The sequence below is a fragment of the Aulonocara stuartgranti genome (assembly GCF_965226115.1).
Source record: "Aulonocara stuartgranti genome assembly, chromosome: 1".
NCBI lineage: Eukaryota > Metazoa > Chordata > Actinopteri > Cichliformes > Cichlidae > Aulonocara > Aulonocara stuartgranti.
This window is the reverse complement of record NC_138939.1, coordinates 27,594,645-27,618,866: the sequence shown is the minus strand read 5'-3', so window position 1 is coordinate 27,618,866 and position 24,222 is coordinate 27,594,645. Positions and strand designations below refer to the sequence as shown.

The window sequence follows — 24,222 nt, the reverse complement described above, 5'->3', positions numbered from 1 at the left end:
ATATTCAGTCAAAAATAATTAATTAAAAAAATATTTTGTGTTAATTTTTTGTTTTAATGTCAGCATAGCCATGTATTAATCTGTAAAATAAAACAGAAAGCATTTGTCATATAGTGTGGGAAATGTAAATTGTGACTGCTGAACCCTGTAATTAATGAAATGCAGGGCCCCTGCATGATGACCCAAGAAGTTTCAAACTTAAACGCACATGAATATGTTTGGCCTGTGAGTTCAAAAGCCCTTCTCTTAACTGCTATAACACAGTGGTTCCCAAAAGCATCACTACTTCCACGTCTAATTGTCTGTAATGGAGGTGGAGTAAACCGGATCCACCTTGGCAAAACACTGATCCTGCCAATATTTGTTCGCTCGGTTCAAATCACAGACAAACAGTATCCCACAGTTGTTTTTAAACCCATTTTGCACAGAGAGACATTTTTTGAAAAATATATTGATAACAATGTTGAATATTCTTACACAGTCAAAACAAAACAAAAACAACTATACGTAAAATAATTAAAGATGTTTGTTTTTCTGCTTTTTCAAAAAAGGTAGTGGTTTATTTAATTGCAACCTGTACTCTATTGCAGTTAACTTTTATTTTTTTAATTGTTTACAAAAGGTTTGAGGTGTGGAATAAACTGCAATGGAGTTTGAAAACAAAATATGGGTGTGTGTGGTTGGAGGACGTGGGGGGCCTAGCAAAAAAGGTTTGGGAACCACTGCTATAACATAGCTTGCCAGTTTGACATCATACAGTGAGGATTATATCAGGAGTTTATGTTTTTGCAAATGCATTTTTGAATGAGCCCTTGGTTATACTCCTCTGACAGCCAAGTCTGCTGCTCCATGAGTTCAAGTCCTTGATGCTATTCATTTGCCAATAACTCGTGTAAATATATCGATTAAATTCAAGACATCAAAGCAGAATGCTGGATGTATATGGACCTGCCACCAACAGCAAAATGCACATTCATAAGAAAGACAAGCTTCTGAGCAGTAGTTGAATATAAACACAAAGGTCAGGCTTAAAAAAGAAAACTGCAACTGAAAAAAAGAAAGCAATATTCCCAGGAACGTCAGTGGCAGCAGACGTACAGATTCAAAGACACCTGCTAGTGCTAAAACTGGGAGCTGTGCTTCACCCAGCCCTGATAAAAAGCAGGTGTTTCCCACCTTATTAAAATCTGCAGATTCTGTCAAGCACAGAGCAATAGCGTGTAATCCAGTAGTCATTTCATTTAAGCAGTGCTGTGCCCTGTTTGGCTGTTTGCAGATCTTTTGAGGTTTTATGATCTGCTGCTCATATTACATTGTATTTAATCCCATCAGATAGAGAAAATTCAAGGAACACTTTGGTGCACAGAGCCATTGATGGTGAATTTATTCTTTAATTAGTGCGATTAACTGTGAAAGATGCGGCATGTTTTAAGGAGGTAAGTGAGTCATACTGATTTTAAAGATAAGATATCCCCTTTTCTACTGGAAAGAGTACTCTTGCATTGTCAGCTATGGAGATTTCAATAAGCTGCATGAAGTGATGAACAAAATATTTGACTTCAGCATAAAAATGTCCCAAGCAGGAGAATTTAACATGATAATACCCACTGAATGAAGACTTCCTGGTCCTGGTTCTTCTTGGTACCTGGCGAACATGTTAAATTACTCTACAGCATAGGTGTCAAACTCTGGCCCGCGGGCCAAATTTGGCCCGCAGCTGGCCTACTATATATTGTTTAGTATTAAGCTTTGCTTGTTCCATATTCAGTTTTCCAGCAAAACTTATTTGAGTCCATAAGAAAAGATTCATTCTTATATCTGGAGAAGTTTTTCAATAAATATTACTGGAACAAAACTGTTAGCCCAGTTTTGTTCCAGTTTTGAATTTTGGCCCACTGTGTATTTGAGTTTGACACCCCTGCTCTACAGCGTACATCGGAAGCATTTGCACGGATGAAACATGACATAATCAGAATCTGCATATCAGTGGAAGATTGATTCAAAAGCAAGCCTTGGAATCTTTGCTTATAAGTAGAGACTGCCAAGGCACTCTTACCCTGCTGACATGCTGTGCCACTGCTTAGAGCAGTAAGACCATTTGGAGCCACAGCACATATTTCACATAAGAAAAATCACACAGCACAGCTCAGACTGACTACTCTTTCTTTTCAAATGTTTATCTATTGCTAATAGGTTTTGTAACACAGTATGACTATTATGTAATTTCTTCTTTATCTTCTTCTTTTTTACTGGAAGCTGGCAACCCATTTAATTAAAGCAGGTAGTTGTACTGCCCTCTAGTGGAAAAGAATGTAATTGTTCTACCCGTTACGCTGATTGCTTAGAGTACTAACCAGGTGGATCCAGATAATCTTCCACGGCGCACCTATGTTCCAGGGCACAGTAGTTGGGATACACTGACTTAGAGGATAAAATGAATGTATTAAAGGGCGTTTCTGGAAAGAAAACCCAATGCTGTCTCCAGGAAACCTGAAGCTTGTTTTCTAACGAAGCAAGAACAAGAACTTCACTTCAAAACAGCTTTTTTGTGTCCTTGAGCAGCTGCTGAGACAACAGCTCAATAACTGCACTTGAAAAAAGGTTGTTCATTCACAACCCCAATGCAAACTGACAGCTTAATCAATTTTGCAAAGAATGAGGTGATTGCTCATGTGCTATGTGTTAGAGGCCTGTCCTCACTCGAGACTGAAACTGCTGCATCTACTGAATGCTGGTTTGGGGAAAGTGAATTTAACTGCAAAAAATAATAATAATTGTGTATTGTATTTGTGTCTTTAATTTAGATAACCTTGTAGAAATTTACCCGTGACATCCATTTTTCCATTGTTGATGACTGTCATATAAATAAACATCTCCATTTGTGTGATATTTGACATACTGTCTGTTATCTGACGTCCTATATATGTGCATCCAGATAACCTCCATCATCTCTAACAGTGTTTAAATTAATCAGACAGAAAACAAACACAACTTCTCATTTGTAAATGTGGTTATTTATGTGTTACTGTTGTTGTTCAGCGGATGTATTGATTTTCAGTCGTGCACACCAGTTTTGTCTCCTACATGTTTTAGGCAGCATCAGAATTGATTTTGCACTCATCACAAAGAGTCAAAATGCCACGATGTTTGAATGTCATCGCGTCTCACAGTTCAGGGAAACAAATTCATAAAGGTCAGTTCAGCTACACAGAGTTTTGTCTCCCCCTTGCTGCAGAATTTGAGCGATGACTTTTTCCTCACTCATCTGTTTGAATTGCAGAGAAACATAATTGGAAACAGCTATTTTTGCACTTTTACAAGCAAGCATTAATTCACCAATTTTCTGCTAACTGAATCTATTAAAATCCATTAATTCTTACTTCTCGAAAATATTAAATGGCTATGAGAGAAGTGTAGAAATTTCATATCATGAAGAACTTAAAGCTACAACACTGAAAAAATGACAGTGATGATTTCATTTTGACTAAAATGATGTGAATATTTTGTGTGACATTATTATGCATTATTTTATCTGAAATTTGAGCAGATTTCTTGAACTAATTCAAACTTCTATCTTCTGTTATTCCAATCCTGTCCAACATTTTGGGCACAACAACCACTTATGTAAAAGATTGAATGTGTAAGTATTCATTGTAGCAATGCTGAACTACAGTATTCTTTAAACATACTCATTTCAATTATACCTAAAATTAACTTTTAAACTCAAATAAAATTTATTTAAAAAAAAAAAAACTACATTTAGGGTCTAAGGAGAAAAAAACGAGTTAGCTGGTCAGAAACAGGTGCACTGCAAAATCTATTTGAAAAACTAAGTACAATTTGCCTAAGGTGACTAAGTTAGATCAATTTATTCATTTTAGGGATGTCAGTTTATTCAATCTCTTATCTTACCTGAAGCTCAAGGTGTTCAGCCATATATAAGACTCACATCACCGGCCAAAAGAAGGGATTGGTGCTACATCATTGACTCCCTGAGGTGAACAAAGTGAAAATGACTAAATAAAGCGCTGTTGTTTAAAAGATTCAAGATATGGTGCATTAAGTGGAAATAATCTGTAATTTTGTTACAGTGTAGCACATTGTTGAACAGAGAAAGGTTTTTGCTTCTGCATGAATGATCTTTCTTTCAGAGAGTCGGAGCTTCACAGTATTTCTTCATTTCTTTAACCTTTTCATTAATTTACTGGGTCCGATACAGTACAGAGGTGAGCAGTAGACATTGTGATATTTTAAAAGTTAAGTCACATTTTAAAGATTGGTTACTGGATTTGTGTCACTGATCGATCAGTCAACTATCAGGTAAAAATGTACATGGAATTTGAAAATGTGTCACTCTTTTGTTACAGGAGGACTAAAGGAGTGAGTTCATCAGACACAGTTCATGTTAAAGGATACTGACATCAAGTCAGACAAAAAGGAAACATGATGACATTTGACAGTTTTCACATGTCAAATGCTTGTCTTCTAACACTTAACTATAACAAGGTGGCCAGCCACATAGATCGATACAGATTTCAGTAAACGGATGTCACACCTACACAAACGCAGACCTTGAAGCTGAGTGAAAAGTGTGACGAGTTCAGGAGAACTCAAAGTGTTCTTCAGGCTCTGTTCATAAATCGACACTCTTAAAACAAAAGAAGAAGAGGAAGATGGAAAAATGAAAAGAAAAAATATAAGTTAGCTTGAGAATGAGTTGTCACTAGATCACAGTAGTAGTGCGCAAACACTACATCAGACCTGTTACCACTGATACTGTGATGAGACTTCAGTAAAGAGTAGATGAATAAGCAGATGCATCTCTCCTTTGTCTTTTCCTATTTCTTAAGGACATGACTTTCAGATACTGTTCATCTGCTGCAGATAGTTTTTCAGGCCTTACCATTCTTCTTTTCCCCTCCATTTGCCTATTTCCTTAAAGTTTTTATGAACATGCTGCAAGCTTATGGAACGCCAGGACTGCCATAATGAATTAATTAAATACACCATTAAATAATTAATTAAATGTGGCAATAATTAATTAAAATTGGAATTAATTAATTAAATAAATAGTTATGACACATGTAATTAATTAATTATTGACACATTTAATTAATTATTTATGTATTTCACATTTTAATTAATTATTGACACATGTAATTAATTAATTATTGACACATTTAATTAATTATTTATGTATTTCACATTTTAATTAATTATTGACACATTTAATTAATTATTGACACATTTAATTAATTATTGACACATTTAATTAATTATTTAATGATATATTTATTTATTTCATTTTGGCAGTCCTGATATGGAACGCCAGGACTGCCATAATGAATTAATTAAATACACCATTAAATAATTAATTAAATGTGTCAATAATTAATTAAAATTGGAATTAATTAATTAAATAAATAGTTATGACACATGTAATTAATTAATTATTGACACATTTTAATTAATTATTGACACATTTAATTAATTATTGACACATTTAATTAATTATTTAATGATATATTTATTTATTTCATTTTGGCAGTCCTGATATGGAACGCCAGGACTGCCATAATGAATTAATTAAATACACCATTAAATAATTAATTAAATGTGTCAATAATTAATTAAAATTGGAATTAATTAATTAAATAAATAGTTATGACACATGTAATTAATTAATTATTGACACATTTAATTAATTATTTATGTATTTCACATTTTAATTAATTATTGACACATTTAATTAATTAATTATTGACACATTTAATTAATTATTTATGTATTTCACATTTTAATTAATTATTGACACATTTAATTAATTATTGACACATTTAATTAATTATTTAATGATATATTTATTTATTTCATTTTGGCAGTCCTGACGCCTGGCTCTCGTCATGAAATAATTTTATCTGTCAGCCTCACCCATCAAACTCAGGGGGCGGGGTTAACGCTGCCCATGCAGCTTCTCTAACATTTGATTGGTTGCCGTGCAAAGTAAGTCAAAACAGGTCGATCCTAGATAATCGATTGCTTGTGTAGACTTGGGGCAGCCAGTTATCCCAGAATGCAGATCAAATCACAGGCCGTTTTTCTGTCACCAGCTACACTTTTAACAGTGTTTTAGCCGCGAATGTCGCGCCGTATGTCTGGTCAGGTTGTCAACATAGAACATGTTTGCAAAAGTGCTCAGATGTTTTCAGAGATTTCACTAGCTCTGCTAACAGTTAGCATGCAGAGCGCACCGAGGGGGTTACGTTAACCGGTTTGTTTACATATTCCACTCTCCGTGTTCCACATGTTGCATTCGCAGATTCTCATTTTCACCGAACGATCGTCTCTTTCCGCCTGGTCTTGTGTCTCTGTGCTTCTGTAACATAAAGAACGAGCTGACATTTTTCTCACGAAACCAGCGATCAGCTCAGCAGACCCTCAGTTTACCTGCATGCATCCTCCTCCTCATCTGTCAGCTGTTTAACACCTGCTGATAATTCAAGAAACACGCCTACGTTACCTGGTGATAGTCACAGTTTAACTGCACAAGATAAGTAAATATAGTATTTTCCCCGAGCGCAGAGCTGCTGGAGCTTGTTTCCTTACAGAGCACTTTATAGGCGAACAGCTTCATCAGCGGCTGATGTCCAATCACCGGCACACAGCTTTCAAACCTCAGCTGAGTTTTAGCTCTCAGTGGTTAAACGCTGGACTTCATTCACTCAGGTTCTGTCTGTCGGGTCACGTTTACTTCGCTGTTTTATTTACAACTGAGCAAATCGGTTTGGCTGAGGTTAAAGTTACGTTTCATAACTGCATAGTTTCACAGACGTTTAATGAACCACTGGCACATGTGTTAGACTGAACTATCATCTAAATATCATCTGTTTTTTAATAGTTATTCAACTGTATTCTAAGCACCAGCTGTCTGTTAGAATGTGATTTTTTTTCTCTCTGTTGGCAGAGGTATAAAAATGCGCAGGAAAATCTGACGTGCATGGCAAACTTCACCGACGATATTTAGGGAGGAATAAACACACATCAAACATAAATGAACCATTTGCCTGTCTCCATAATCGAGAGCATTTTCTCTTCTTATGTCAACACTCTCTCTCTCTCTCTCTCTCTCTTTTTTTTTTTTTTTTTTTTTTTGCTTTTCGGTCATGTTATGTTTACCTGTCAAAGGCTTGTTACAAACTATGAAACACATCGTGCAGACTTCTGGATGTTAGAAGAAAACGAATACTGCTCATGAATGAGACTAAAGGCAGGAAGGTGTCCTTTAAAACTAAACATGTTAATAGGACCTCCCTGTTTATATCATAGTTTATGATATAGCACGTGTATTTCAGTAATAGCCTGCTGAGGCCACTATACGTGCTGGCCTCATATCAAATGTGAAGGCAGACTGAGTCTATGTTTGACGTTTTTTATATCTAATCTTCCTTTTCAAACATTTAAACAGCAGCGAGTCTGCAGCTGAGGGAATACAAATTCAAATTGTCGGAACAGGTTTGCTCGTTTCTTGGATTCATTTGGTGATTTATTAAATGTATAACTGTGTGGTGGGGCGTGGTCTGCGGTGCCGTGCAGGGAGGGCGGACGCACCTGCACGGCATCCTTAATCACGCCCGCCTAGTTAAAAACACGGGGACTGAGGGGTTTGGGGGTGTTGTGGTGTGGTGAGATGTAAATAAAGATGACTCTGAACGTTGCTCCGTGGTCCCGCCGTGTCTTATTCACGCCACAAACTGTTATTCTAATCTGCTGCTGAGTCTCTTACACTTTTCTTTATGCTGTATATTTTCACGTCTCTGGAATAGTTGGCAGTTAGATAGTCAGCTGGGAAACTTTGTGTTAACTCATGGAGCTGAGGATATCGTGGATATGCTGACCTCGCTGCGTGGTGTACAGAGCGAGGTCAGCATGATTAATATTCACAATAAAAATATTAGCCGGACATCATGAAGTCTGTATGTGTTTCATAGTGTCGAACAACCTTTGTACAGTTAAAGCCAGCAGTTACTACATGACGGAAACACCAATGTTATCTCTTTTATGTGTTTATACACAGGTCACGCTGATTACTGAACAAAAACCCAAAGATCAGATGTTAAACAGATTTATTTGCTCTCTCTCCTCCTTAAACATGTTTTTAATGTTAGTTATAATTCAGAATTGGCGACTGAAACACGTAGGACACATAAGAACATCAGGAAATAAAACACCGATAAATATAACCTCAGTAAAAGAAGTCAGCGGGGGTTACTACAGCTGTGTACCGGGGCCTGCGCTTTGTCGGTGGGATTGCTTGCGAGGCGAGCGGGTCTATCCCACGCTTTGCCGTGAGACTGGGACGACATCTCCGAAATCATCGAAACACTTTTGCAAAGAGGCTGTATCTTGACAAACCGACCAGACACATGAAGATTAAACCACTACATTCTCGGCTAAAAAAATATTAAAACGGTATTTGGTAACACACAAACAGGGTTTTTCAAAGCTCAGTTCTGTTAGCTTCCACATGCCGGTTGTTGTGTGCTAGAAACAATGGCCACCAGGCCAAAGCAATGGTTTTGACTCGATCAGCGTTAACCCCGCCCCCTGAGTTTGATGGGTGAGGCTGACAGATAAAATTATTTCATGATGAGAGCCAGGCGCCAAGACTGCCAAAATGAAATAAATAAATATATCATTAAATAATTAATTAAATGTGTCAATAATTAATTAAATGTGTCAATAATTAATTAAATGTGTCAATAATTAATTAAAATGTGAAATACATAAATAATTAATTAAATATGTCAATAATTAATTAATTAAATGTGTTAATAATTAATTAAAACGTGAAATACATAAATAATTAATTAAATGTGTCAATAATTAATTAATTACATATATCATAACTATTTATTTAATTAATTAATTCCAATTTTAATTAATTATTGCCACATTTAATTAATTATTTAATGGTGTATTTAATTAATTCATTATGGCAGTCCTGGCGTTCCATAGGCGTCAAGACTGCCAAAATGAAATAAATAAATATATCATTAAATAATTAATTAAATGTGTCAATAATTAATGAAATGTGTCAATAATTAATTAAAATGTGAAATACATAAATAATTAATTAAATGTGTCAATAATTAATTAATTAAATGTGTCAATAATTAATTAAAATGTGAAATACATAAATAATTAATTAAATGTGTCAATAATTAATTAATTACATGTGTCATAACTATTTATTTAATTAATTAATTCCAATTTTAATTAATTATTGCCACATTTAATTAATTATTTAATGGCGTATTTAATTAATTCATTATGGCAGTCCTGGCGTTCCATACAAGCTATGATGGGATATGCCAAGTCTTCAGATAATAGCACTTTGATGCCTTTTTATGCTTGAATAATTCATAGGTCGGTGTTAAGTGGCTTAAGAAACAAACAACAAAACCTTCGGTCATATACAAGGACGAGAATTAAAATGAGTGAAAAATCAGCCAAAACTTCGAAAGACTTTCCGAAAGCCTAGAGAACGATTGCTCGGGATCAATTTTTAAAAGTGTGAGTCTTTGAGAGCAAAATATAAGGCAAAGAGACATACTTTTGCACAGGCATGTATGAGGAGGACAGACGTGACCGTGCAGATGACGAAAAGAGCTTTCAGAGGTGGTTAATTTGCCAAAATAAACTTTTCACTAAACTATTATAAACTGTTTATTAAAGCATGTCTCGATGTGGTCAGCATCTTGGGAGAGCCATGCACACTAAAACACCAAGATTCATATTTTCAGGCTTGAAAAAACCATGTGAAAATTTAACTGCAGTTAGATTTTTTTTAAGCTTGTAAACCCAGTTTTTCTACATTCAGTGAGAACAGGAGTGAGAGCCAGTGGTTGAATTACAGTTAAAATTTGTACCAAGCTAATTGAATTGCATTACTTAAACTTAACCAGAGCGCAGCGGTAACTAAAAAATGAACAGAAATCATTTGATGGTGAAGAAAACCCCTTGTAAGACTGCACAGCTCATTAAGATGCAGGCTGTTCTGCAGGATTTAGATGTACATTTCCAGATGAACAATCAACAGAAACAAAGCTAACAGAGTAAAAACCGCAGGGAAAAAAACAGGAACAGGAACAGCTCATGGCCCAGACCATGCCTCCTTATCTGCCAAACATGGTGGTCTATTTACACTTTGGACACATTGTATACAGCTGCAAATGGAACAGACACGCTGGAATTTATTGATAATTTCACTGCTTACAGAAGCAGCAAGTCAAACAGCAACAGAGGAACAGGAGGAGATGCTGGGAAGACATCTCACCATTTGGCAGAACATTTAACATACGACAAATAACCCGAGAGCTTTTTAGGGGAGCCTCCAGATCGTAAATGAAAGTGTGTGTCCGGATTTGGTCTGTATCTGACTTTATTTAACTGTTAAAGTTAATAACCTATTTACATTTGAGACTCTTCATCGAATGAGCCTGTCTGTACAGATGACATGTTAAGTAGGGGGTTAAGACCATGCAGGACAGAAATTTGGCAAAGTGCTCAAACCACAACTAAACAAACACTACCCAAACTGAATTATGCACACAAGTATTACAACTACAGGCAACATCTTCTCCCACTGTGAAACACCAAATTAGGACATTGGGATGTGACATGCTGATGGTAAATCTAGTTATGTGACAGTACAGAATAATCATGGCCAGTGAGCCTGCTGGCGTAGAAAATATGTAGCATATACAGGGTCAACAGGACTAAGGGCTCTGGTTTTGAATGAGTTTTATCCTGTTGTAAGAGAAAAGTGATCAATACATGATAGTCTGACAAATTATATGAAGTTTTCGAAATTTAACTTGCCCAAGAAATGCATTTAAATGCAAAATTACATAACAAAAATATCGCTGTGGCTTGTGCTGCCAAATACCACAGGTGTGGATTTACATTCACTGTTTACTACTCACGATGCCAACTGAGGCAGTTAATATTCAAAATACATTTCTGAGGGTGAGCATCACAGCTGTATTTGGTTTTGGTCAAAGTTTTACATATAAATCAGTGGGGCTGCATACGGATTACATAGGATAAGCTTATTTTTAAAAACAAAATAATAGCAAATGCATACAATACTGTTGAATGTGTCAACGTTTCAATAGCTGTTTTCCTGTTTGTGGTACAGTGGTTAAAACATGTACGGTAGCTAACACACAAAAGATCCCTGGTTCAAACCAGGAGGAGACGCAAACAACCTCGGGGAGTCACAAGCTAGTATACTTCTACTACCAGACTCAAGCCTGGATAAATGGTCTGCTTCATTCCCTTTGGGAATTAAAGCTTGAGATATTTCTCAAGAAGCAGAACATTTATCCAGGCTTGAGGTTTTTCTCACCTTCTTGTTTCCTTTGGGAAATAAGGCAGAAGACAAAAGTACCAGATATATCCAATTACACAGTGCTGGTGTTGTTTCTAATTCATCATATTAATTAAAATGATTGGCCAACTAATCAGTCATGTTGCTGATGACACAGCAACATGAGACAAGGGAAATAAGAGAGAGAGGAAAAAACTCTTTTGTTCCTCTCCTCTATATAAAAAAGCAAGTCCACTAAGTCTGTAGGAAATGAAAAGGTCACATTTTCACTAGGGACCGTTTCTTTGTCATTAAAAGAACAGGACACTGTTGAATTATTAGATCAAGATTTGCTTTTGTTGAATTCTGGTGTCTTTAAGCTAAATTTGCCCACGTATTCTCCTTTTCAGTTTTTCATTTCCACTGTCACCAAGTGTTTGCTCACAGGAGCTAAACTGATTGTTGGGGTTTTCCTTCTAGTATTGCAGGGTCGTTACCCAGCAATGCAAACCGCTTTGAGATGTTGTACTGTTGTGAATTGGCCCTGTAAAATTAAAAATGAGTTGCACTGAATAACTGTTCGCTTCCTATAACAGTTATAGAAAACATTAATATATTGTGTAAATTTCTTATTTAAGGAAAATGATTATCCTACGGTGGCCCTGAGAGGCCAAACGGACTGCAACTTATGAAAACACCAGCAATAAGAAAAACGCTGCAAAAGCACACAAAACACAACGGAAATAGGAAAAAACAGATTTCCAAAAGCACAAGGGAAGTGTTTCTGGGGAGACAATAACCCAACAGACCAGTTGCAGGAACCAAAATATGCTAAGAATTGCACTGGGAGACACTTAAAAGAAGTGAAGGATTTATCAGTTTTGTGAGGAAAGAAAATATGAGAGGTAAGTGTGTTAGCCTAACTATTAGCCTAAAAATCCGTCATCAGTATTATATGAATCATGATAAAACACACCTACCATGTTTTGGGTTCCTGCAACTGGTCCGTCGGTTTATTGTCTCCCCAGAAACACTTTCCTTGTGTTTTTTTCTATTTCTGTTGTGTTTTTTGTGACAGTTAACAGTTAACAAAGACAAATATTACACACCGCAAAAGATTCAAGGACATCAACAAAAGATTGATTGAATTGACTGTGTAGATGTGTAATGTTTTTCGAGAAGACATCACTCTTTGGGCTTATTGTATCATGTGGAGAACTGAAACCACAAGAAAACCACACAAACATATGCTACATGCATGATGCAGTTCACTTTCACGCTCACACACAGTCCTCCTGTCCGAGCTGCCTACCATTAATGACAGTCATAGAGTGATTTGAGCTGCGGACAGAAGTCACACGTGTACTGTAATGTATCGGGCTCTGTGAGTGTTTGATGATGATGCGACAGCAACAGCACAGGTGCTGGTTGAACTGCTTCTTGAAGGACTTGCTCAGCAGATAGAGGGCAAAGGGGTTCAGGCAGGAGTTGGTGAAGGCCAGGATACGAGCTACAACGCTGCAGACGAAATGAAGCAACGAGGTGTCCACCTGGCAGGCGAGAAAGAGATTAAAAGATTCGATTTGAGGTATCTAAAAATATTTTTTTTAAAAACTTAAATTCATCTGACTTGACTCTTTTTAAAAAGATCTACTTTATGTGAGCCAACAGGAACAGATTTCTCATACACCCCAAAACAACAATTTCTATTTAAATAGCATATTTGAAATCAAAAAGCGCTGACGGCATTTTCAGATCAGGGATGGAACCAAAATTAATAAATCAATGGATATATCAGATAACTTTGTGCAGAATAGATTTTTTTAAAAGTTGAGATATGTTCCACTTACAATACACAATAAGACAGAAACAAATAAACTGATTTGCACTGTTACAACTCATCCACCTAACACACAGTGTGTTAGATGGATGAGTTGTAACAGTGCAAATACTGCAATAGCTACACTCGTTTTGCTAGATAGATAGATAGATAGATAGATAGATAGATAGATAGATAGATAGATAGATAGATAGATAGATAGATAGATAGATAGATAGATAGATAGATAGATAGATAGATAGATAGATAGATAGATAGATAGATAGATAGATATTTATTTATTTATTTATTTCTTACTTCTTGTATTGTCTATTTTTGTTACTGTTTGTACTGGAGCACTGTAACCAACAATATTTCTCCTAGGGATCAATAAAGTATTCTGATTCTGATAAAAAAATAATAATAATAATATTTTCCTACCTGGGAGTAGTGATAGGAGCGGTATAAGTATATAACGTGACTGGGTAGCCAGCATAGTGCAAACAGACCAACAAACACCAGCACTGTCTTGGCCAAGCGTTTTCTTGATTCAATCTGCTGTTCACATACAAAAAACAAAATGTTTAGATTAATTCAGATTTTGAGGACCATAACAAACATTTACAGGGGAAATATATGGTACATTTTAAAAGACTACAAACATGGTGGAAATACATTTTTTTCCAGTATGGAGAATTATTCCCCTAATTTTTTGTTTTGACTGTTTTTGTTTCCTTGGTAGCATAATAAAGACAAGAGACAAGCAACGATCATTTTTAAGTTGACAGTAAATTTCTAGTGGGGATTCATGTCATAAGAATAACCTAAACTGATCTATAGCTTGCCAAGTAACAAATTTAACACTAGCCTGTCGTCTTGCATGCACATTTCCCTCCACTGGCAGGTTGCAGGTGCTCCTCATCAGGCTCTGAGCGATGAAACTGTAGTACACAGATATGACCAGCAGTGGTATTATGTAGAAAATGAGGAAAGAGGCCATGGAGTGAATCTGAGGGTGCAGTTCAACTCCATGGGGATAAGGAGCACAGGTAACAAAACTCTCATTAGTGGAGGTGATGTTGAAGGTGTGGAGGTCAGAGAACACAGCCTCAGGTATTGCCAGGATCAGGGACAAGACCCAGATAAGCAATGCTTGCAGGACAATGCTGGTAGTGGAGGTTGATGTTTGAACATCCAAGGGTCTTACAATGGCCCTGTACCTAAAAGACACAGACAGAGGTAAATTAAACACACACACATGCACGTGCAGTTAGACAAGGAGACAAAGAGACCTTGTGTGTTCTGTAGAGGCATGCAAGGCAGTCAGTGCTTTCTAAGTGAAATCTAAAAGTAGACATTAATTAAACCTACCACATCCTTGCATCTAAAACAGGGTTTTGTCCCATAGAGGATCTCCCATTGCCTGTTTCCATCAAAGTACGTTTCACGTTATTTCCATCTTATTGACCAGTGTTCCTTAATAGTGACTGACTCAGACCAGTTTGGAATCTACAGCTTCTGTTGTTTTCAAAGGTGTGTTCCTGTCCCATTAACAGTCTGGAGCTGGGAAAACTCAGAGGTCAGCAGCTTTTTGTGAACAAACTTTCTATGTAAAATCCTTTAACATTGTTTATTTAGAGAGGAGTGGAGAAAAGAGGTCTAGGAAATGTGCAGCAAAATGAATTGATTGTCCTCGCATACTTACATTCAAACATGTAAACAATCGTGTTTCTTGTCAAAGATATGTTTAAGGTATTTTTTTCCTCTATCAGGTTTAGGATTGCATTATAGGCTATTCAGATAACAAACTCTTGAAGCACAGGATGCACAGGAACATTATAGGTGCAGCATTTATGTTTTTCACCAAAAGCCGAAACTTAGAACATCTTTTAATTGCTTTACGAAGCTGTACCAGTGACTGTTATATATAATAGCAATAGTTTCCTAATTCTAACTAATACATTTATAACAAATAATTATGATTGTGTAGCTATTGATTGCATTTATAGCCTTACACGTGGCAACAGACCAGAGCAGAAGCTCTGTCATGCGTAATTTTCCGAGGATCGATACACAGGTAAATATCTACTTAGACATTAAGTTTTTACGTCCTGTGGTTTCAATAGAAGACATACAGTCGTTTAACTTCTTTATGGATGCTGCTTTAAGTTATCCTTAGTTATGATGAGTTACACTGGTAAAAACCTACCTGTCAGCGGACAGGGCTGTGAGAGTGAACACAGAAACCCCAACCGAGGTGAGCTGGATGAAGGGGATGACTTTACAGCCCAGTCTGCCGAACAGCCACTCCTCTGACAGGTAGCGGCTGGCATCCACCGGAGCGCAGGTCACCAGCAGTAAAACATCCCCGAGCGCAAGACTCGACATGAAGAGATTCGGCACATTTCGGACGGATTTGGCAGAGCAAAACGTCTTGATGAGTGTGATGTTGCCGATTAGCCCCAACACAATGATTACACCGTAAACAGAAGCGATGGCTACACCGGTGTACAACATCGTCTGCGCCGGGGTTGGAGGAGAAATGAGGCTGCGCGACGCGTTTGTATGCTGATGCTCCATCTCCCCCACCGTCAAGCCAACGGACTGTTCCAGAGATAATTTGGGATAAATGTTTAAACTCTGAGATATGACAACACGTCCTTTCAGGGTTTCCAAAAAATAAAACAACTGGAGAAGTTATCGTGATATTTTGATGACGTGTGCAGGTCTCAAGCGGCCACCCGGTGCGCTTAGCGGAACTCAAAGTGCACCAATAAAGAGCAATCAATAAGTGTGTCAGTGGTATTTGATTTTAGAGAGAAAGCCTGAAAATGAAACACACAAAAGAAGCAAAAAAAAAAAAAATCTATTATTTCACAGTTACATTTTTCTCTAAAGGTGGATCAAACTAGAAAGACGTTTTATAATTGTATAACTTTAAGTATCACTAAAATAGTCTTGTCTATGTATTTACTTTATGAAGCACGGAGGGTATGTACTGTAGAAAACATGTAAACAAAGGTCATATTAAGTCTGTTTTTACACTATAGATAGATAGATAGATAGATAGATAGATAGATAGATAGATAGATAGATAGATAGATAGATAGATAGATAGATAGATAGAAAATGTTTTTGTATGTTTGTCACACTAAAATGATCTTCAATTACATTTTGATATTAACAAAGAAAACACAAGTAGACACAAAATTGGTGTTGTTCCCAGACCATCATGAAAATGTTGTTCCAGGTTCAACGTTGCAAGTGACCAATCACATTGTTGTGACGTTATTCCTTTGCCATTCGTGCATTTATGAAATTCCAATGTTGCAAGGACAATATCAATTCTGCTTACTGTTTATTAAAGGGTTACGGTTAGGGTTAGGGTCAGGGTCCGTTGATCGGCGGACAGAGGCGGTTTCACGCAGTTTAAGTACAGTTTTTTGTTTTACGCCGGTTTTCCCCGAAGTCGCAAAAGTATGACGTCACAACATTCTGATTGGTCACTTGCAATGTTGATCCTGGAACAACATTTAGTATGATGATCTGGGAACAACACCAACAGGAGGATATCAGATCAACCAAAATGCTATCCCACCCACACCCCACCTCCTCCCTTATTACGACATGAATTAACTTTTGTGTATCACATCTTTGGAAAGCTGAGTTTAATTTCTTTAGCCACACCCAGGCCTGATAACTGCCACACCTGTTCAAACAAGAAAACATTAAATAGGACCTGCCTGGAAAGTAGAGTTGACCAAAAGATCCTCAAAAGCCAGACACTTGTCAGGAACAAGTGAGAAACAAAGTAACTCAGATCTTTCCCTCTTGAAAAGGTTATAAAGCCATTTCTAAAGCTGGGACTCCAGCGAACCACAGTGAGGGCCATTATCCACACATGGAGAAAACCTGGAACAGCGGTGGACCTTCCCATGACTGGATGGCCAACCAAAATTGCTCCATCAACTACTCATCCAAGAGGTTTTTGACCTCAAGCTGAAGCGCACTTGGGTTCTGCAGAGGGACAATGATCCCAAACACACCAGCAAGGCCACCTCTGAATAGCTTAAGAAAAACAAAATGAAGATGTTGGAGTGGCCTAGCTAAAGTCCTGCACTGAATCAGATTAAGATGCTTTAGCACCGCCTTAAAAAGGTGGCTCATGCTTGAAAACCCTCCAATGTGGCTGAATTACAACAATTCTATAAAGATGAGTGGGCCAAAATTCCTCCACAGCACTATAAAACACTGCCAGAACACTGCCAGATATTGCAAACACTTGATTGCAGGTCTTGCTGCCAAAGGTGGCTCAACCATTTATTAGGTTTATGGGGAAATCATTTTTTCACACAGGGATATTTAGGTTTGGATTTTTTTTCTCCCTAAACATTTTCATTTAGAAACTGCATATTGTGTTTACTTGTGTTATCTTTGTCTAATATTTACATGTTTCTTGATAATCAGAAACATTTAAGTGTGACAAATATAGAAAAAAAGGAAATCAGGAAGTGGGCAAACACATTTTCCCACCACTGTGTGCATATAGATCGGGAGAGAGGGAGAAATGTCATACAGCCAAACTGTTTGACAGGCATAAAAATGTATTTTGGTACCAACAAAAGATCGGCTGAAAAATCTGACAACTTGACATGGTGTGCAGTCTGTGCTTAAAAAGAATGAAGAAACTGGACAAGTGGAGGAGAAAGGTGGCAGGTCTAAAAAAAGAAAATCCAGCATCGAGCTGCATCAGGCTGTTCAGTTGATTCATCCACTGTTCACGGAAGCCTCATCAGAAATCTCTCAGTCATTCAGGTCATGGTAATCTAAGGAGCTTGGAAATCAGAACCTTAAGGGAGGGACTGAAAATCAGTTGAATCATATGCATACATACATAGAAATAAGGCAAAAATAGAGTTTGTACAGTTCTAACAAGCTTGAAAGTCAATGTATGGTATGACCACCACTATCCTTCATTGTAGCCTGAACTCTATTAGGCAGGCTTTCTTCTGCTTCTTTAAGCAGATGCCGTGTGCTCACAGATTAGCTGCTTGGGTGATTTTTCCTGATCTCCTGGAGGCCTTAAATCTGACAATTACCCAGCAGGTTTCTGTAGAAAGTGATATCTCAATGGACTCTCAGCTGCCACAACATAATGGAACTTCACGGGCATCAGAGAGAAAAACCAAGGCACACACTCAAGTAGAAAAAATGGTCTGTGAGAGACTGATTACTGCTGATCCACTGAAACATTTATTCAACACCGATTTCACAGAACAATAACAAAGAACCCAGCCAGCATCCGATGTGTCACTGATAAAGAACATATCTAATCTTGTGTGTGTGTGTGTGTGTGTGTGTGTGTGTGTGTGTGTGTGTGTGTGTGTGTCGAGAAGTGTAAGTTAATATGGTTCAACTGTAATAGCAAATGATGGTAGTGAGGTCTTAAGCCATTATGTGCAGGCGAGATAAAGTCAAGAGAACAAGGACAAAGGGGGATTAGAACCTGGAGAGAAAACCTGGAGCTGAAAGGATGATCTGGTCCAAATTTGAAAGCACAGAGACATTTACACTTCACAACAGAAAACACATTTATGCAACCCAAAACGGTTTGATTACTTTTCACTCTTTATAAAAATGACTCTGACCTTGTAAAATCATTAATCATTTCACGAGGAAAAGGTTACACAAAGCCTTAAATGTCATGTAAATATCAAGGAAGCAATATTGTGATGCTCTTACAGACATTTACTGTGTGTAATTTTACAGTGGAGGTAGACAGTTCAATAACCTTTTACCACAGCTGCCTGCCAGTTATGTGATACAGCATGAAACGCTGTGCTGAACTTTATGAAACTGCACATAATTCTGCAGGATTTACAGAAATTTGGTCTACAGGTTTCACAAGAGTCATGGGAAATCTAACTGACGGACAAAAACCTTTAAAACCACAACAGTGTGTATAGTATCTGTATAGTATTTACAAAATGTTTTTCTTATTTACTTGGGAAATGAATTTCCCCAGTGTGGGATTTATGAAGTCTGTGTCTATCTATCAGACTGAAATCAAAACCCCTCATTGAGTGATGACACATACAGATACTGATGCTTTATATGGAAGGTACTCTTACATTACAAGATTCATCCATTTCAAGAGGGCACTATATAAAAATTAAACATTTGGTCTTGTTGTTTTCATATAAGTGGAAATCTTGAAAATCAGTCAGAATTACAGAAATTAATTTATCTCTTCTATCTCTTCTCTGTTTCATCTCCATATATCTTCTACTGAACACATGTAGTCATTTGCTGAGTTTATTTTGAAAATATTGTGCAAGTTTTTAAGTGTTGCCTGATTTGCAGTTCCACCTTATTGTGTATGTCTTGATAGTAATGCGACACCAAATGGAAGGCTACATTAATAACAGTCACTAAAAACACAAAGTGAGGAGGTTCTTCAAATGCTGTGCTTTTGGCCTACAGTATATGGGACTATTAATGTAGCAAAACTATTTGCACTTGTGTATTTCAAACTGCATGCGTGTATTGTGATCTATGATGGATCACAATACACAGATATAATCGGACCATCTGGACGCTCCAGAGTTTTGTTCTATTCGGATTACACTATCTACTGATGTTTTTGTTTTTCTGGTGCTACTTGGTCAGCATGGTGGTGTGGCGGTTGTAAGTGGAAGTGGAAGCGAATGGATGGATGGCGTTACTTGTGATGTGCATAGAAGTTGGATGAAAATATGGCATTTTCTTGATTTAAAAGTAATCCACGTGTTTTATTTCTGCATTTTCATAAAATGCAGCTGTATACATTCAGACAGAAGACCGGTGTTGATTTAAGATGGAATGACCCTGTGGGATATTAGTCATAAATTTTAATTTCAGTCAGAAGGTGGCGCTACATGACAACATAATAATACATTTTATTTAAAAGCGCCTTTCAAAACACTCAAGGTCACTCTACATAGTAGAATAAAAGCAACATAAAAGCAACATAAAAGCAAGCAGTTTACAGAATCATAAAAGCATAAGACATAAACAAATAAAATAGCAGAGTGGAGAGGTTATGTGGGATAAGCTATTTTGTAGAAGTGGGTTTTGAGTTTGGACTTACAGGGAGTGCAGAATTATTAGGCAAATGAGTATTTTGTCCACATCATCCTCTCCATGCATGTTGTCTTACTCCAAGCTGTATAGGCTCGAAAGCCTACTACCAATTAAGCATATTAGGTGATGTGCATCTCTGTAATGAGAAGGGGTGTGGTCTAATGACATCAACACCCTATATCAGGTGTGCATAATTATTAGGCAACTTCCTTTCCTTTGGCAAAATGGGTCAAAAGAAGGACTTGACAGGCTCAAAAAAGTCAAAAATAGTGAGATATCTTGCAGAGGAATGCTGCAGTCTCAAAATTGCAAAGCTTCTGAAGCGTGATCGAACAATCAAGCGTTTCATTCAAAATAGTCAACAGGGTCACAAGAAGCGTGTGGAAAAACCAAGGCGCAAAATAACTGCCCATGAACTGAGAAAAGTCAAGCGTGCAGCTGCCAAGATGCCACTTGCCACCAGTTTGGCCATATTTCAGAGCTGCAACATCACTGGAGTGCCCAAAAGCACAAGGTGTGCAATACTCAGAGACATGGCCAAGGTAAGAAAGGCTGAAAGACGACCACCACTGAACAAGACACACAAGCTGAAACGTCAAGACTGGGCCAAGAAATATCTCAAGACTGGTTTTTCTAAGGTTTTATGGACTGATGAAATGAGAGTGAGTCTTGATGGGCCAGATGGATGGGCCCGTGGCTGGATTGGTAAAGGGCAGAGAGCTCCAGTCCGACTCAGACGCCAGCAAGGTGGAGGTGGAGTACTGGTTTGGGCTGGTATCATCAAAGATGAGCTTGTGGGGCCTTTTCGGGTTGAGGATGGAGTCAAGCTCAACTCCCAGTCCTACTGCCAGTTTCTGGAAGACACCTTCTTCAAGCAGTGGTACAGGAAGAAGTCTGCATCCTTCAAGAAAAACATGATTTTCATGCAGGACAATGCTCCATCACACACGTCCAAGTACTCCATAGCGTGGCTAGCAAGAAAGGGTATAAAAGAAGAAAAACCAATGACATGGCCTCCTTGTTCACCTGATCTGAACCCCATTGAGAACCTGTGGTCCATCATCAAATGTGAGATTTACAAGGAGGGAAAACAGTACACCTCTCTGAACAGTGTCTGGGAGGCTGTGGTTGCTGCTGCACGCAATGTTGATGGTGAACAGATCAAAACACTGACAGAATCCATGGATGGCAGGCTTTTGAGTGTCCTTGCAAAGAAAGGTGGCTATATTGGTCGCTGATTTGTTTTTGTTTTGTTTTTGAATGTCAGAAATGTATATTTGTGAATGTGGAGATGTTATATTGGTTTCACTGGTAAAAATCAATAATTGAAATGGGTATATATTTGTTTTTTGTTAAGTTGCCTAATAATCATGCACAGTAATAGTCACCTGCACACACAGATATCCCCCTAAAATAGATAAAACTAAAAACAAACTAAAAACAAACTGAAAACTACTTCCAAAAACATTCAGCTTTGATATTAATGAGTTTTTTGGGTTCATTGAGAACATGGTTGTTGTTCAATAATAAAATTATTCCTCAAAAATACAACTTGCCTAATAATTCTGCACTCCCTGTAAAGAGTGAGAAGGAAGAGATATTTCTTAAATCAGGAGCAGCTGAAAGCCCTGCTCCCCTTGGTTGCAAGACGAGGGGAAGGGACGGAGAGTGAAAGGGAAGAAGAAGATCTGAGACAACAAGATGGGGCAGTGATCTTAACCAGATCAGAGAGATATGGAGGAGAGAGATGATGAATAGCCTTAAATGTGTACAAGAGTATTTTGAAATTGATGCGATATTTGACAGGGAGCCAATTAAGCTGCTGCAAGGCAGGAGTGATGTGGTGGACGGAAGGGGTCCTGGTGATGATACGGGTAGCAGAGTTCTGGATGCGTTGGAGCTTGTGGATGGATTTTTGAGTAAGACCAAAAAGAAGTGAATTACAATAGTCAATCCGGGAAGTAACAAGGCTATGGACAAGAATGGCAGTGGCATAATGTGGGGTGAGAAAAGGACAGAGACGATTAATGTTGAGCAATTGAAAATATGCACACCGAGTAACATTATTGTGTGAATTGAAAGATAGAGTACTGTCGAGGATGACACCCAAACTTTTCACAGAGGAAGAAATGAAGACTGGTGAGTTATCGATAGTAATAGAGAAACTGTTGGTTCCGGATAATGTTGATTTAGTGCCTACCAAGAGGAGCTCGGATTTATTACTATTGAGTTTTAGAAAATTAGACCCATGAATTTAGTTCAGCTAAACAGAGGGTAAGGGAGGATGGGGGAAGAGCAGAATCAGGTTTAGTGGGCAGATAAAGCTGGGTGTCATCGGCATAACAGTGAAAATGGATATTGTATTTACGGAAAATATGCCCCTCCTTGAATCGCTACCTTATCGTGGTGGAGGGGTTTGTGTGTCCCAGGGATCCCAGGGGCTATGTTGTCTGGGGGCTTTTGCCCCCTGGTAGGGTCTCCCATGGCAAACTGGCCCTGGGTGAGGGACCAGACAAAGAGCGATTCATAAGACCCTTATGAAAAGGACACCGAGGGAACAGTTTGCCCTGCCCGGGATAGGGTTACCGGGGCCCCGCCCTGGAGCCAGGCCCGGGGAGGGTGCCCGAGGGCGAGCGTCTGGTGGCCGGGCCTTAGTCCATGGGGCCCCGGCCGGGCACAGCCCGAAGAGGAGACATGGGCCCATCCTCCCGCAGGCCCACCACCCGCAGGAGGCGCCATAGGGGTCGGGTGCATTGTGTGCCGGGTGGCGGCCAGGAGCGGAGGCCCTGGCGGACTGACCCCCGGCTGCCAAGACTGGCAATAGGGACATGGAATGTTACCTCTCTGGTGGGGAAGGAGCCTGAGTTAGTGCGTGAGGTTGAGAGGTACCGGCTAGATATAGTCGGGCTCACCTCTACGCATGGCTTGGGCTCTGGAACCAGTCTCCTGGAGAGGGGCTGGACTCTGTCTCAGTCTGGAGTTGCCCCTGGTGAGAGGCGGCGGGCTGGGGTGGGTATCCTAATATCCCCTCGGCTTGCCCGGTGGACGAGAGGGTTTGTTCCCTGCGCCTTAGGGTCGGGTAACGGGTCCTGACTGTCATCTGCGCTTATGCGCCGAGTGGCAGTTCAGAGTACCCAGCCTTCTTAGAGTCCCGGGGGGGGGGGGGGGGGGGGGGGTGCTGGAGGGTGCTCTGTTGTCCTGCTGGGAGACTTCAATGCTCACGTGGGTAACGACAGCGAGACCTGGAGGGGCGTGATTGGGAGGAACGGCCTCCCTGATCTGAACCCGAGTGGTGCTTTGTTATTGGACTTCTGTGCTAATCACAGTTTGGCCATAATGAACACCCTATTCGAACATAAGAGTGTCCATAAGTGCACGTGGCACCAGGACGCTCTAGGCCGTAGGTCGATGATCGATTTTGTAATCGTATCAGCAGACCTGCGACCATATGTTCTGGACACTCGGGTAAAGAGAGGGGCTGAGCTGTCAACTGATCACCACCTGGTGGTGAGTTGGATCAGGTGGCGGGGGAGGACGCTGGACAGACCTGGTGCACCTAAACGCGTAGTGAGGGTGTGCTGGGAACGTCTAGCAGAGGCCCCAGTCCGCGAGATCTTCAACGCACACCTCCGGCAGAGCTTCAACAGCATTCCGAGGGAGACTGGGGACATTGAGTCCGAATGGACCATGTTCAGCGTCTCCATTGCCGAAGCTGCTGCATTGAGCTGCGGCCGCAAGGTGGTTGGTGCCTGCCGTGGTGGTAATCCCCGAACCAAATGGTGGACACCAGAGGTGAAGGGAGCCACCAGGCTGAAGAAGGAGTCCTATCGGGCTTGGTTAGCCTGTGGGACTCCGGAGGAAGCCGACAGGTATCAACAGGCCAAGCGGAATGCGGCTCGGGCAGTGGCTG

At 39.0% G+C, this 24,222-nt stretch overlaps 1 protein-coding gene across 1 annotated transcript; it reads right to left on the bottom strand.

Annotated features, from left to right (window-relative positions):
- Positions 1–12,371: 12,371 nt before the first annotated feature.
- grpr (gastrin-releasing peptide receptor) lies at positions 12,372–15,770 on the bottom strand (the record flags this gene model as incomplete). The annotated part of the gene is made up of 4 exons (XM_082541299.1): positions 12,372–12,921; positions 13,632–13,745; positions 14,059–14,410; positions 15,400–15,770. 4 exons carry the CDS (start codon positions 15,768–15,770, stop codon positions 12,652–12,654), a joined length of 1,107 nt encoding a protein of 368 aa, XP_082397425.1. The 3' UTR covers positions 12,372–12,651.
- Between the last annotated feature and the right edge of the window lie 8,452 nt (positions 15,771–24,222).